The sequence below is a fragment of the Diabrotica undecimpunctata genome, chromosome 9 (genome assembly GCF_040954645.1).
Source record: "Diabrotica undecimpunctata isolate CICGRU chromosome 9, icDiaUnde3, whole genome shotgun sequence".
NCBI classification, from domain to species: Eukaryota; Metazoa; Arthropoda; class Insecta; order Coleoptera; family Chrysomelidae; genus Diabrotica; species Diabrotica undecimpunctata.
Window position 1 is genome coordinate 80,812,221 of NC_092811.1, and position 16,957 is coordinate 80,829,177.

At 34.4% G+C, this 16,957-nt stretch overlaps 1 protein-coding gene across 1 annotated transcript in view; it reads left to right on the forward strand.

The window, feature by feature from the left end:
- Positions 1-16,957, forward strand: part of LOC140450184 (lipase 3-like) — a 78,017-nt gene that overhangs the window by 25,493 nt on the left and 35,567 nt on the right. The window contains exon 4 of the mRNA XM_072543642.1: positions 6,982-7,149. Within this exon, the coding sequence (XP_072399743.1) occupies positions 6,982-7,149 (168 nt within the window). The remainder of the gene's footprint in view (positions 1-6,981; positions 7,150-16,957) is intronic.

A 16,957-nucleotide genomic window follows, 5' to 3' on the forward strand; every position in this document is an offset into this window, starting at 1 on the left:
CTTCTCGCTGTTCTTTCTACCTCTTCTTCAAAGTCTATGTCATCGTCGGGGTCTTCGTTGTTTCTACACGCCCTTTCTAGTTCGTCCTTCATGACTTCGGCTTTGTCGATTTCCGTATGGACAATCCCGTTTACTCCGTGTAGGGAAGGTACGGGTTTCTTGTCCTTTCGGAGGATTTTAGATAACTTCCAGAAGGCGGATTTGTTAGGATTTAGCTCATCGATATAGGAGTCCCAGCTTTCATTTCTATGATTTTGAAGTTGTTTTTTCACTTCCCTGTCTAGCTCATTTGCAATCCTTTTGTCTTCTACTGTTCTTGTGCGGTAGGCTCTTCTTCTTTTCCGGTTTTTCTCTTTGATTAGGTTTTGAAGTTCTATACTTATATCCCTGAATCTTCCTTTTTGTCTTGTGATTGTTTCGGTTTTGGAGCTGGCATCGATAGCATTGTTTATTGCTTGTTCTAGTTTTATTACACTATCTTCTAGTTCTGTAATATTATTAATTGTTGGGATGTTACCGATGTTCTCGCTCACAATTCTTCCAAAGTTTGGCCAACTTGTTTTCTTTCTGTTGTGGGGCTTCAAATAGTTCAATTCTGTTGCGCCCAGGGTCAGGACGATTAGGTTATGTGTCGAATCGCCTTCATTTAGAGAGTGTATCTCGTATTGTTGACCCACGTTGTGTAGGATTGCAATGTCGAGATACGTAGGGAGTTCTCCGTGGAAACATGTCGGTTCTGTTGGTCTGGAGTCGACTGACTTTATCAATTAACATTTGTAGCAGGTACATGGCCGGGATAGAACAAAAGAGCGGGTAGTTTTTAAAAAATTGAGAAGGTAAGAGCGGTGCGGCAATTTTGTCCGCGCTTCAACCGTAGAATGTAAAGCTATCTTCTTGTAGCATTTTTGTATTGACAATGGGAAAAACCATTATTTTCACTAAAAATACTTTATATTTGACTTATTAATTTTACCTTGTCAAATATTAGAACAAAAATTAAATAAGGTATTACTATACTGCTTTCAAAACTTTCCAAAAAAAATTTAATATGGATATATTTATTAAGAAAACAGAGTCACTTACGATTACAAAGTACCTTAAAGAAGTAAACTAGTAGCAAACAATCAAAATATTGGACATTAGTAGAAACCTCAAGGAGAAAGTCAAAACACAGACTAATAGAACAGCAGTGATATCTGGATACCTACGTGAAATTATCCGCAGAAACAAGCACATGAGCATAGGAAGTGAAGTAAGAATTATAAAACCGATGTTAGATCAGTAATAACCTATGCGATTGAGATTATAGCGGAAACAGTTGCAAAGAGGAAGTTTCTAAGGACCATTTAAATAAGAATGCTTAGATTCATTGCTGATTTCACTATTCTTCTTCTTCAAGTTCCGCTCCTATCGGAGATTGGAAATCATTCTGGCAATTATAATTTTGTTGGTTACGCGCCTGAATAGTTCAATTGAGCAGCATTCAAACCATTCACGGAGATTGTGTAGCCACGAGATTTTACGCCTTCCTACACTTCTTCTTCCTTTGATTTTACCCTGTATTATATTTCTTAGTAGTTCGTATTTTTCATCTCTCATGATATGCCCCAAGTATTTCAATTTCCTGATTTTTATGTAATTTAAAACTTCACATTGTTTTCCTAGTTGTTCGAGAACTTGTTGGTTTGTTTTGCGATCCATCCATGATATTTTAAAAATACGTCGGTAACACCACATTTCGAATGCTTCCAGGTTTTTAATGTTGGATTTTTTAAGTGTCCAAGCTTCAACCCCATACAAAAGAGTAGAGAAAATATAACATCGAAGCATTCTTATTCGGAGCGATATATTGATATCTCGATTACAAAAATAGTTTTATCATTCTACTAAAAGTTAACCGTGCAATTTCAATGCGGCATCTTATTTCTTTTGTCTGATCAGTATCTTCTATGGTTCATGCTCCAAGGTATTTGGACGAAGATATTTGTACGAAGATATTCACTATTAGGGACCGAAAAAAGAGTAAGTTTAGAAGATAATGACGCCGCGTCCGGGATATCGTAAGATGGGCTAGATCGAGATGAAGGTATTGAGGACATCAGTAAATTAGATGATATACAGGGTGTCCAGAAACTCTCCTGACAAATGAAGACTGGAGATTCGTCAGATAATTTTAAGACAATTTAATCCAATTCGCCTAGTCCAAAAATGCTTTCTAAGGGAGCTTGAGCTCTTTAAAGATGGCAACTAAAGATGGCGACTTGTAAGTAGTATTTTTTTAATACATCCAGAATGCTTCTAGTTAGAAAAACGGAAACTGGTACGATTATTTATCATCCAGAGTTAAATCTATTCCATTAATTACTAATTTTTAGTACCAGTCATGAGCGTCTCTTTTGGGTAGGCCAAAAGGTATTTTAATGCATAACTTTTTGTCTTTAACTTTTAAGCATTTGTTATACTAGATTATTAAATTTTCAGGTATTCTGGAACTAAAAAATACTTACACTATAAATCGGTAGGAGACACCATTTTTTAGAAAAATCGGTTTAAAAATTTTTCGGTTTTTCGTCATAAAAGTTAAATTAATAGGTACCTTAATTAATTTAATAAATTATCATTTGTTTCAATAAATGCAGCACACAATTCGTAAAAAAAGTTTGAGAAAATAAGCAAAAAATCAAATTGAAACAAAATTTTATTTAAAGGGTTTTTAAAACAAAGTATTTATTATGATTAAACGAAAGTAATACAAAAATAACAAGTATCAAAAGTAATTGTGCAATCAAAGAAATAGAACGCAACAAAATAGCAATAATGGGCACAAGCTAAATGAGGTAGCCTGACTGGAAAGTTATTGAGACATAGAACAATACAGAGTATACTATTCAGGATCAGAAAATGGTAAATATGAAAATGGAGTCGGAATTATCACACATAAAATTATATCCAAACATGTCAAAAACTTCATACCAGCAAACGATAGAATCCTCTTGTTACAAATAAATACGTCACCGATGAACACTAACATTATACAAGTCTATGCATCCACAGCAGACTACAGTGAGGAGAAAATATCAGAATTTTATAAACAAATAAGCAACTTTATAGGAAATATACCGAGACATGAACTCCTTATAAGATAAACCCGGGGAAGTGTGATTGTGGGGTAAGTGTGACTATACAAAACTATATAAAATTTTCTACAATTTAGGGATGCCAGCGGCATCTTGTGAGTAGAAACTTTAGTTCTTGACACAAGTAGTTCTACAAGGTTTGTAGAAAACAAGTAATTTGATATTTGACCGCTGGCGTATGTTAGTACGAATTAACTTGTTGATGTTAGTGTGCAGACTTTGTTTAGAAATTTTGTGAGAAGCGAGTATTAGGTGGTAAGTAAATATTTTATGGTATGCAAGATTGTTTAACAACTATATTACGTTGTATGTATTAAAAAATTGCCAATTTTAATTTTTAACTGAATTATGACTTAGGTCACACTTACCTCGTTTATATTGTCTACTGGGGTAAATGTGACCACGTGTACTGGGGTAACTGTGAACTTGCAAAACTATCTTTTAATTTTTAATTCTAGATTAAACATGGTGAAAAACTATAAACGCAAGTCGGCTCGGGCAACCAAACATACCCAAGATGATTTAAATCACGCAGTGTCAGAGATTAAAAGAGGGGTTTGTTCGATATACCGGGCACATAAATTGTATAATATTCCTAAAACATTATTCTACCATGTGATCGGTGCTCAAGGAGTTAAAAGCAAATCGTAAGGAAGGGCTCCAGCGATTCCACTCCAAGATGAGACTAGATTGGCCCAAGGACTGAAAACTATGGAGCAGTGGGGATTTGGAATATCCAGATTGGAACTACTACAGATTGTTGGCGAATTTGTAACCAAAACTCCATTTTTTGGATAACACTCCTGGAGATGAGTGGTTCGGGAGTTTTATAAGACGTCACCAACTAAGCATAAAAAACCCCAAGCTGTGGAGTACTCAAGAAAAAAAATGACAAAATCTTTCATCATCCAAGAATATTTTGATATTCTCAAAAAAACTTTAGTTCAGCTAAAATTAGAGGACAAGCCGCAACTCGTGTGCAATATGGACGATACATCCATTTCTCACGACCCCAAAAAAACCAAAGTCGTGGGAGCACAATAGTAAAAGATCAATGGGATCACTCACAAGAAGTAAAATGTAGAATGGAGAAAGCTGGAAGTGCATTCAACCACATGGCCAAACTCTTTAAAAGCCACAACCTTAATCTGGATATACGAGTAAGGCTCCTACGATGTTATATCTTTTCGATATTATACTACGGAGTTGAATCCTGGACACTCACTAAAGCGATGTAGAAAAAACTTAAAACCTTTAAGATGTGTCTATACAGAAGAATCCTAAGGATATCATGGACAGACAAGATAACCAACCAGACTGTACTACGAAGAATGGGGAAAGAAAGATAGGTAATGTATACCATTAACAGGAGAAAATTAGAATATCTAGGACATATAATAATAAACGGCACTAAATACGGATTACTGAAAATAATCCTTTAATGCAAAGTATTCCTAAAACGAGGTATTGGGAGAAGAAGAATATTATGGTTAAAAAACCTGAGGAAATGGTTCTCCACAACAACAACTTATATATTTAAACCATCAGTTAATAAAATAATTATAGCCAGAATGATCGCCAATATTCGAAATGAATAGGCACTAAAAGAAGAAGAATCAAAAGTAAATAGTTACATCTACATAAATTTTCCTTTGGCTTAGGGAACGCCGAATTCTTGAAAAAGTTCCAAAGTTATTTCTAAATTCGTTGCAAGCATCTTGTATTATTAGCCAGATTTGTGCACGATTTTGTATTGGAACGGAATAAACAAATGCTTTTATGTAGCATCAAACACAATAATCGCCAGGTTTAAAATCGGATGACCTTGCTGCCTAAGCAACTCTTCCAATTCAGTAGTCTTCGTAGTTATTATCAAGGAGGTCTCGTATATTCCTGATAATGTGGGCCGGACAGCCGTCATGTAAAAACCATAAGTTTAGCCGAATATTTGAAGGCGCATCGTCTAATGAATCAAGTAAAACATTTTGCAGGAAATGTAAGTAATCAGCACCATTTAAACTGGAGACAATTCCACAGGCCCAAATAGCTCATCGTTAACTACTCCTATTTAGCCGTTTATGTTAAACCTATGCTAATGCTTAAATTCTTGAACAACGTAAGGATTGTCACCAATATACGAATTATATTGTGCATTATGCACATTAAAAATTCCACTTTTTGTGAATGCAGCTTTGTCGATAGGATCACGATTGAAAAAATTTTTAGGGTATCTACGTTGTGCTGTTCGAGCGTTATACCCCATTTAGCCCTAATCTAAAGCATATTAGCGTATTCCTCAATAGTAAAAACCCTTTTTGTTGAATTAAAATTGTTATGTTTGAATCCCATGAAGTATAAAACTAAAAGATAAACGTCGCGAACCGACCACAATTTGACAGTGAAAACGTATTTTATTCTATTGACAGGTCAAAGACAACTAGTGCAATAATATTAATTTAACTTTCATGGCTAAAAAAAAACGAAAAATTTTCAAATCCATTTTTCTGGACAACAGTGTATCCTGTCGACTTAAATCAGGAGTGCCTTTTAGTACTAGAATATCTGAAAATTAAATATTCAAGTATAATGAATGCTTAAATTCGTTAAAGTGCAGAGACTTAGATGGGCTGGACACATTGCTAGGATGTCAGATCACGAATACACGAAGAGATTAATATTTTCAAAACCAGAGGGCACAAGAAGCAGAGGACGACCACGAATGAGATGGATTGATGATGTGGAAGAAGACCTACAGATTCTAGGGGTTAGAAGATGGAGGGAAGTTGCCAGGAATCGACAGGAGTGGCGACTTCTTTGTGAGCAGGCCAAGATCCACAACGGATTGTCGAGCCACTTATGATGATGATAATGAATGCTTAAAAGGTAAAGACAAAAAAGTTATGCGTTAAAATAACCGTTGAACTACCCAAAACGGACGCCTATGATCGGTGTTAGAAATTAGAATTTATAAAATCGGTTTAACTCTGGAAGATAAATAATCGTACCAGTTTTCATTAAAAAAAAGCTTTCTGGAGGTATTTAAAAAAACTAATTACCAGACGCCATTCTTCAAAGAGCTCTAGGTCCCTTTGGAAGCATTTTCGAACTAGATAAATTGGGTTAAATTGTCTTAAAATTATCTGAGGAATCTCAGGTCTTTGTTTGTCAGGAGAGTTTTTGGACACCCTGTGTAAAAAAAGCTCGCAAAAACTGCAAGGCTTGAAAAACTCATATACATGACAAGTCCTAATTTATTATGTTCTCCTAAATTAAGAGAATGAAGAAAGGAGAAATATGTACTCTACATTTTAAAGTTAAGGACTAAATATGTTATTGTCAATACTTTTAAAACTCTTGTCTTGGACAAGCAAATTTAAGGATAGTTCATTAGAGTATTTAAAGTTAACAATCAATGGCCGTAAAATTATATTGTTAGTAATCATTAATAAATCTTAAGGAAAAAAAATCTTAAAATGTTCCGACATGGTATGTCGTCTTATTAAGTTTGCTCTTGATATTAATATTATATTACACTTTATTAATTTTGTCAGGGAATTGCGAAAAATAAGAAACAATAACGAGGAGTTGACAGAGATATTTATTTTCGTATTGTTTTAAGTATTAACTCTTTACACAAGTGTACCACTAATTTTAGGAAACATTTTTTATGAATTTTTTAGTTATTTGTTTTTATTAATACATTTAATTGCATAAAAAATATATTTAATCTTTTTCATTATTTAAAGGTGGGCAGCACTAGAGAAATTGTTTTATATAGTACCAAAAATTCTTAAGATATGTGATAAAATAAACAGTTCATACTATTTTTTATAATGTATTTTAGGCTTTAGCGGACTCAATACAGTTATATCAAATTCCCCCACCATATTTTTCCGACAAAGATATAAGAGAGTTAGCGACAATGTTGTGTGTGGAAAATAAGTTTCTACAGAAATCCTGTAGGGCATATTTTGAAATTATGGCCGATATGAACATTGATAATATAGACCAGGTAAAACATTACTATTTAAATTTGATGTAGTTTTAATTTGTTTTTCTGTTTATATTTTACGGATTTGTCTGAACGTTTGTTCACTATTTTAAGCAATGGCTTAACCATGATATCACTTTGGGGAATTGGCAAAGTCAGTCTATAAAAAAAATTATCTATATTAAATTTAAAAACAATTTGGTGAACCTTCCTTGTATACCGAAGTATTATGTTACAATTCTTGCCTCTATGGGTACATACTCCAGTCATCAGAGAATTGACCCCTAAAAATGATACGAACAAGCTAAATTTCGCAGAGAATATTAATTTTCGGACCCCAAAAAAGATGCGTAAAAGTTTACCATATTTACCCCCTAAAACCCACCCTTGTAGTAGGGTAAAATAGCAAAAAAAGCGATTTACTAAGAATTTATACATTTTTTGTGTAGAATGAACCGTTCTCTTAGAAACAAAACTTGAAGCGACCGTGGATTTTTAATGTCAGTTATGCGCGCGAAATCATGTTCAATTAAATTTGTATCAGCTCGACGGTAAAAAATCGATATTGTAACCTCGGAAACCTTTTTTGAATGGTGCTAGAAAGGTCACCAATGGAGACACTGCGGACGGCAGCCAGATGGTTGGTGGAGAGTGAGTTCGAAACTAGCTTTTGGAACCGGGAATGGGTCCAACGGACGAAATAAGTAAAGATCGGATAAGAGATATTGGAAAAGATACAGAAATAAACAAAAAGATAGATGGGTAAAATTACCAAAGATAAGATAAGATAGGGAACAGGGCGCCACTTAATTTTTGGGGTTTAAGGAGAAAATTAAGAAACCTTAGAAAAGAAAAGAAATAAAGAAAGATATTTTGGTTCTATATAAGGAAAGATCTCAACAGTTAACTATTCAATAAATTTGGTCAACACTCAACATAAAAAAATAATAAATATATTAGGTGGACTCCGTCTATCTACTTACCTACGAAACTTAATCGTTCTGATCTTTCTACTGGTCAAAGGTATAGTAATATTTAAAGGTAAAAAGCAAATATTCAGAGTTATGGTTATATCAAGAAACTTGTTAGGAGTCGACAAATAAAATACATACATAAAACAAAAACAATATATTCAACAACACAATGATGTCGGGAGCTGAATGTACATACAAGTAATAAAAATACACCATCATTTATGAAATGGTGGTGTACACATAAAAATAAGCAGTAATATAAATAATAAGTACCTTTACAAATACAAAAATATAACAATGCACAGGTTCAATTATCAGCCTGATCGGGAGTAAGAAAAAATTCAACCAAGGTTGATTAAAGGTCTCTCTTTGCTGTTTAATGGGCATATCTCAAGACACCGGGTTAAAAATGCATAACAATTATACCAAATAACAAAAATTAATCAAATATAAATTTACAAGAATACAAAAAGGTTACCGAAATAAAAATTTAACCAAACCGCACTTGGTTAAGTTGATTATCTATCTCGCACTGTTATTTAATGATGGAGAACTAAATGTTCGTAATTATGTTTATTGAAATTTCTTAGAAGTTAATTTAATTTACTATAATACTTTACTTGTATCAAGCACTGAAGTTAATTAAAATTAAAGGTACTCTATACCAATATTTAATCTAATATGATATTAGATACAGAAAACTCAAATATACAGTGTATACACACTTAGAAAGAAAATGCACAGATAACGTGACACAGAGGCGATAATGTGAGCGAAGCGTCTTTACTCGACGAATGCCCACCGGGAAGTAAGTTGGTTCCTCTAAAATTTTACCAAACTACCCAAGAAAAAGGTGTGGAAAATGACAATCAGCCCGTATCTATTTCTAAGAAGACAAAAAGAATCTAACGAACATTGAAACTAACGGTACCCTTCTAGCTAGGAACGTGATGAAATATAAAATCCCCGGAATTACGTTCTCTTCAGAAAAATTACGACAACGTGCCTTCGGCGATATTTAACAAATTTATCATAAAGGAACCCGGCCTTAGAGCCGGAAGTAATTAACCGAGGATTATGTAAACCGTCGTTTTTAAATAAGTAGGTAGATTGTTCCGTAATATTTCGGTAATTTTCAATAAAATTTCCTAATGGCCAACCGACCTACCGCGTATATATTATTTGCAAATACGGCCATCGGCGTGTCAGCAACGGGGTAAAAGGATTAGAAATAATTTAATATATTAACTATAAAAAAGTGTTACAATATCTTTTGATCTACGTGTCTTATCGGCAAGAATCAAGATGAGTTTTAAAGACAAAGAGTGCAGATTTTGTATGCGGTTTTTGCATTTTGCCGAGAATAAACGAAATTTTCTATAAAGGTGTTAATTAAAAAAACGTATCGCGATTTTTGCCATTTTTTACGATTCTCGTGAGATCAATAAAATTAATCACTTTCATTGACCAGTTGTAATAAAATTTGCATTTTAGAGATCAATCTTTAAAACGTATGACAGGAAAATTCAATTTTGAGTTGTGGAAACAAATATGAGGCATTTAAAATATGAATAAAAACGCAGAATTTAATGTTTTACATTACAAACGATCACACATCATGGATTATACCTTTAAAAAGACGGTTTTAAGTGTAGTTTATTGCAGAAGTTTGGTTCGTTGAAAAACGTACTAGTGTAATTGAAAAAAAAAGTTTTAAATATTTTAGATTGTTTGTTATTTTATGTGAAAGTTTAAATCCAGCTTTTTTTTAACATATTTCAAATGCCTCACATTTGTTGCCAAAAAAAAACAAAACTAAAATTTCATGCTTTGGGTTTTAAAGCTTAGACCCTAGTAATCTAAATATTATAGTGGCCAGTCAATTAAATGAATAGATTGTATTGATCTCGTGAGAATTATACAAAATAGCAAAAATCGCGCCACGATTATTTATTTAACACCTGTATAATATCTGAGTTTGTTTGTGGCAAAATACAAAAATAGGATACGAAAGCTGATTTTCTTATCATTAAAACGCATATTAATTTTTTTCGGTATGTCACTTGAATCAAAATATATCGAATTTTTACAGTCGAGCTAATACAAATTTTATTGAACATTGATTTTGCGCGCTTAACTGACATTCAAAATCGACAGTCGCTTCAAGCGTTATTTGTAAGAGAACGGTTCATTTTACACAAAAAAGCCAAGAACCATTTATGTTTAAAATTACCTTAGCTACATTTTTTATTTAAAACATTTATTTTTACGGTGAACAGATCCTTATTAAATCGATTTTTTTGCGTTTTTACCCTTCTACGATTGGGTTTTTGGGAGAAGCCCGTAGGTAAAATTAGTAAACTTTTTTGCATCTTTTTTGGGGCCTTTAAAGTATTATTCTCCGCAAAATTCAGCTTGTCCGTATGATTTTTAGAGGTTCAGTGTCATTTTCGTCTCTGACGACTGGAGTAACAGGCGGAGTCAGTGAATAAAACTCGTACTTATTATAAAATAAATTCTGATTATGTTTTTATTAGTTCGTAAAAGCTTTTGTCGTTTGACATTTTACATGGTTCATGTATCTTTGATATTTTGTGGAACATTGGTCACCATTCGAGTAGTTCGCTATTTTTCTAATAGATTATAATTATAATTACCGTCAAATCTAAAATATTATAAAATGCGCATACTATCCACTTTCTAGATTCTGTTTTGCAAGTATAAACTGGTGCTACTGTGCCTGTCGTATCTACACGTCCTTTGGTTTTATTATAGTTCAAAGCAATGTCTAGTTTATTATGTTCCTACAATGACATTATTATTATCTAAATACATTAAAGACAAAAGGATAACAGCTTTATCCTTTTTTTTTAAGTTATAATTATTCTTCTAAAACCCAAACATTGATAATAGAACTTTTTTCTCTTAGGGGCTCTAGTACAGCTTTATATATTCTAGAAACTTGCCTTGCAATTTTTAGAAAACACATTGTTGCTTCCTAAGACAGAAAAGATTTATTTCACGTTCAGAGCGTTTGCGAAAGCCGTTCTGATGAGGCCTATTGGGCCGAAATACGTATAAACGGTTGCGCAAGCTCCCTGTACGTGAAATAAAATCTTCACTGTCTTTTCCTTTTTTTCTAGAAACTGTTTGCATAATTCCTATACACCTACATGTTTTTCCAGCAAGACTACTCCACCAGAAATTTAAGCTTTAATGTGTATTTACTGATCCCGTCCACTGAGATAGTAAAGAAATCTATATTATATTCGGCAAAAAAATTTTACAACCATCTCCCTTTGCAACTAAAATCTACAACTTCTTTCCTTAAGTTCCGTAAATTGACAAAAGCTTATCTATCTGAAAGACCATATTAGAGTTTCTTAACAAATAACTAACAAATTACAGTACGTTTAGATACCAGCAACTGAAGTATTTTTATATCTGTACTCCGGAGGTAAAGGACACTATGTCCATTTTTGTCAAAATTGGGATTATTGCACTTTTGAATATAATTTTTCTGGCTCTATACACAGGTAAACCATACTATGTACAGAGACAGCTTTACGGAAAGTTACCGACTTTTTAATAAACACCAAGTCCACTTCCAGTCAAAGGTAAACAACACCATGTAAACTTGGTATTGTTAGCTCTACTAAATCTGTGCACTGTTATTTACCGTCCGGACATAGTGTTTAACATACCTAATTTAGTAGTAGTAAACATGTTGAAAAAAATTGTGTCAGGAAGTTTAATAAAAGATCAAAGAGGTAGACACACGCCAATCAATAAAACTCTTACTGAAACCATAAATAGTATACATCAACATATTAATTCCTTCCCAAAGTACGAGAGTCATTATTCCAGAGGAAAGAGCAAAAGAAATTATCTGGGCACAGAACTTACAATAAAAAAGATGTATCAACTGTACATTGAAAAATTTAATGAAAGACAGTGAATTCAAAGCTAAGAGCAAAAAAGTGGTTGTATGCAGATATTTTTAATAACGACTTCAAGTTGTTGTTAAAACCACCCGAAACAGACACTTGTGATACATGCAGTACATTCACCGCTCAATTGAAAAATAATCTTACTGAAGATTAACTAACCGGTGTACAGGCCGATCATGATGCTCATCTAATTGACTTTAAAACTCGGTATAACTTACAACAAGTGGACTTTATAATGGCTAAAAAGTCATCAAAACACAATCTGGTGATTTGCAAAAATGTTTGCCTTCACCACTAACAATCAATTGTATTAGTTTCTACAAAAGGATGCTTTGGTCATTATATTTTACATAATATGATGCCAGTAATTCTTCTGTACCTACAATGTATGATGTGGGACTAAACGAAAGAGGCCAGTGGTGCAAATAAAGTTACTTCGTCAATTTTGAGATGGGCTGAGAATACAATTCCAGGTAGTCAAGTACAGGACATCACTCTTTAAACCGATAACTATGGACAAAACAAAAATATAAGTATTATAATGTGCTATTTTTAGATACTAAATACGTACCCCCAAATAAAGAGGATCACTCAAAAGTTTTTACTGAAAGGGCACACGCATATGAAAGCAGACAGTTATTCATGCTTTAATCGAGAGGAAAAGAAAGGACCTGTCTAATTTGGCCATTTTAACACCATGGGCAATAGCTAGTTAGGCAAACATCAGGTAAATACATAGTGCACAATATGGAACTTGCAGATTTCAAAAACTTCAAAAGGCTGTTTGAAGAAATTGTCATCTAATCCTTCTTTTGTAAGTAGAAACAAAAATGTTAACAAAGAGAGTGTTCTACTGTCAATATGTGTTTTCCTATAAGTCTAATAGAAACACATTGGAAAGCTCTTTTGTAGGATCGATTTCAATAATCAAAATATGTATGAGATGGACTTCATGAGGTATCGAAGACAGCAACTAACGTTTCTAGTCCAATTAAATCAAGTCTCAGTTATCCCATTACCAATCACAAAACAAAAGTACAATGACTGAAAAAAGACCTTAACAAATGCCTTAACATGCAATTATTTAAAAAAGTTGTTAGAGGTAAACAACACTATGTCCAACAATACATTTAAAAATATATATATATATATATACTTAATGAACGGTAAACTTCAGGTATATACATAACACGTCATGGAAGGAAAAACGATTATACACACAACAATAATAATATATTAATCTTAGGTAAATATAAGAAACATTTGAGTATTTACTGATTACAAATTTTAAAAATGGTAAAACTGCTCTTCTGGAAAAGTAAGAAAATGTCCTTTATCTCCGGGGTACAGATAGTTCGTAAGGTTTTATTATGCAATTTGCAATTTAGTTAAATTTTGCAGTGAATTGTATATTTTATTATCTTTTATTTTGTGATATTGACGATTTATATAATTTTATTATATTTTAATTGTTATTGTTATTTTTTTGACTTTTTGTAAACTTTGTCCATAAAATTCGACAATTTTCAGTGACAATAAAGCATATTTCTATTTTATTCTATCCCATAAGAAGAATTCTGTCGCTAAATTATAGTCAATAAAAAGAGTATTGGTAGTTCTTTTTTTACCAGAATATTAAACATCTTTTACAAGTCGTAAAACCACATTTCTGTCCTGATTTACGTCACGGGGCTGATTTTCTGTTTTTCGTGTGTACACTTCTGCACTATACACATAAGCAGTTTTGACATCAGATAAAACCGTAATTTAATTCCATATTTACCACCTGGTTTAGATGGAATATACTATGAGAAGGAACATTTACTTCTAAATGATACAACTTTTCGTCAACAGTGAGGCTTTTATATTATGGAACGAACATTTTGGGAAGTTGTTCTAATTGGAGCTAACTTTTTATGCGAAGAATAGGTCTATTTTCCTTGTTATCAAATCGAAAAAAGAAACTGATGTTACAGAGAATATTTTTGGAGACATAGCTCTATAAATAGGTCTACCATCAGAATATTTCCAAAGTTCTTGCACAGGTTCTCCACCACCTTTACGTAGACCAGCCGTATGAAGTAGACCTTGAATAAAAGTACACACACACACACGCAGTGATCAACCCTGCCCCTTGGAACATGTGTATACCAATGTAACGCTAGTCGAAGTGGTACCTATCTGACCCCCAGGCTTTTCCTCCACCCCTCCTCATCGTGTGACTTACGTGAGGAGGCTTATGATCTGAAAGTTACTAATGTGCCCTGGGTAATGGGACACCTTCTGTTTTTATTGACTGTGGTTATGCCACCTATCTGTAGGGGTAGTCACATGTAGGCTTTTCTCCCTATTTACTTTACTGACTCTATAGAAGTTACTCTATCATGACTTCGGGACTTGAGTCCCTAAAAGAAAAGAAAAAAGCGCGTGCCAGCCTGAGCTGACGACTCTATGTTCGGAAAAAATGTGTGCCCGGCCACTCAGCCGCCGATTTGACAAAATAAATTTTGTTCTCGCCGGCTGAGCATCCGAGTAGGGTCCGGCCACCAAGCCCATGTATGCCGCACACATGACCTTAGTGCTCGGATTTCGCGAGAAGATCAGTAATCACATGATCTGCCTTAAGGGCCAAGTCCGCTATTGCGGTATATGGAGAGCCTGACGGGCTCTCCATATTTGGTTAATGATGTTGAATTTACGTTAGAATGATCATAAGAATGAAAATTTCAAATTGAGTAGAAAACAAAATAGAATAATTTAGACAGAAAACATTTTTTTTTTGGGTCTTCCTTGGTGCTTCGGGACAAACCTGGACAACAATTCTTTCCCTTTTTTTTTCCTTCCTAAAGTGTGCGTGTAGTGGGGTGTGTATTCCCAGGTGTATACGGCCATCACATCACATTCCCCGTGTATATTGTTCCTAACCTAAAAGCGTACCCTCTCGCCAGAGTCCTAAAAACCTAAAAAAGCGTACCCTCTTGCCAGAGTTTTTTTGGTTTGTTTCCTGTCTCTCTGCATCCTGATGTTTGACGACTATGCACCATCACATACTTTATTTATTCAATTGGGTTCTCCCTATATCCTGCTATCTGCTGTTTTGGTCTTCTGTGTACCTTCCTGATGTTTTCGTTGTAGTTAGTCAGCTGTCTTAGCATTCTGCTTGGGTGGTTTCTTAGTCTGTTAAATATTTCGTATGCTCTTTCGTCTAGCGTTCGTAAGATTCTAGTTTGTCCAGAATCTCTGTATACGTATCTTAGGGGTACGTATTTCGGTATTTTTAATGCATCTCTGATTATTTGATTTTGAGTGATCTGTATCTTCTTTCTGTTAGATTTGCAGGTGTGTCCCCAATCAGCGGAGGCATACGATAGGATTGGCATGATGATGCTATTTGCAACCCTGATTTTGGTTTTGAGTCTCAGTTTGCTTCTTCTTACTATGAGCGTTGAGAGCTGACTTTTCAGCACTTTGCTTTGTACGTTTGTTGAATGATATGTTCCGTAAACTTTAATTTCTTGTCGAGTAGCACTCCTAGGTATTTTGCTTGGTTGGTCCAATCTACAGGAGTGTTTCCAATTGTGATTTCTTGGTTTGGTACACTTCTTCTGTGACTAAACATTACAGCCTGTGTTTTGTCCGGGTTTAAGGCTATTTTCCATTTCATACACCATCTTTGGAATCTATTCAGTGCTCTTTGCAGATGATTAGCTGCATGATCCGGGTTTCTCCAGCTAACAGCTATTGTTGTGTCGTCAGCGTAAAGACTTAACAGAGATCCTGGTTCTATTGGCGTGTCGGCCGTATATATGGTGTACAGGTACAGTAATAGCACAGCTCCCTGAGGCATACCTGCTTCCAGGGTCCCTACTTCGGACAGGGTTGCCCATATTCGAACTCTGAATCTTCTGTTGGCTAGATATGACGCAAGGAGGCATGTCATCGCCTCGCTTTATCCCATTGAGTTCATTTTGTAAATGAGTCCTTGATGCCAGACACTGTCAAATGCTGTACTAACGTTCAGAAAAGCTGTTGCTGGGTACGTTTTCTCGTTAAATCCTTTCGTTATAAATTCTGTAAGTCTTAGTACCTGTAGTTCACAGAAATGTTTGCTTCTGAACCCGAATTAAGCTTCTGGTATGGTGTGTAGTGCTTGAGACTCCTCGTTGAGTCTTTTCAGTATCACTTTTTCCGCAATCTTGCTTATCGATGATGGTAAGCTCATTGGCTTGTAGTTTTGTGGAAATGTGCCATTTTTCCCTGGCTTAGCAATCATGATTACGTGTGCTTCCTTCCATCTGTCTGAAAAATATCTTAGTTTGAGCATATTGTTTATAATGTTGGTGATGTAAACAATAGCTTTTGTTGGTAGATTTTGCAGTGCCCTGTTTGTGATATTGTCAGGTCCTGGGGCTTTTTTGGCATTTGTCTTTTGGCTTTTATTTCTTCGGGAGATGTATACATTATCCCTATTCTGCCCTTTTTTCTTTTTAATCTTCTAGCTGTTCTTTCTACCTCTTCTTCGAAGTCTAGGTTTTCGTTGGGGTGTTCGTTGTTCCTACACGCCCTTTCTAGCTCGTTCTTCAAGACTTCTGCTTTGTCAATTTCCGTATGAACAATCCCGTTTACTCCGTGTAGGGTAGGTATGAGTTTCTTGTCCTTTCGGAGGATTTGTGATAATTTCCAGAAGGTGGATTAATTAGGATTTAGCTCTTGGATATAGGTATCCCAGCTTTCATTTCTGTGATTTTGTAGCTGTCTTTTCACTTCCCTGTCTAGCTCGTTTGCAATTCTTTTGTCTTATCTTGTTCTTGTCCGATATGCTCTTTTTATTTTTCTGTTTTTCTCCTTGATTAGGTTTTGAAGTTCTATACTTATGTCCCTAAATCTTCCTTTCTGTCAGGTTAT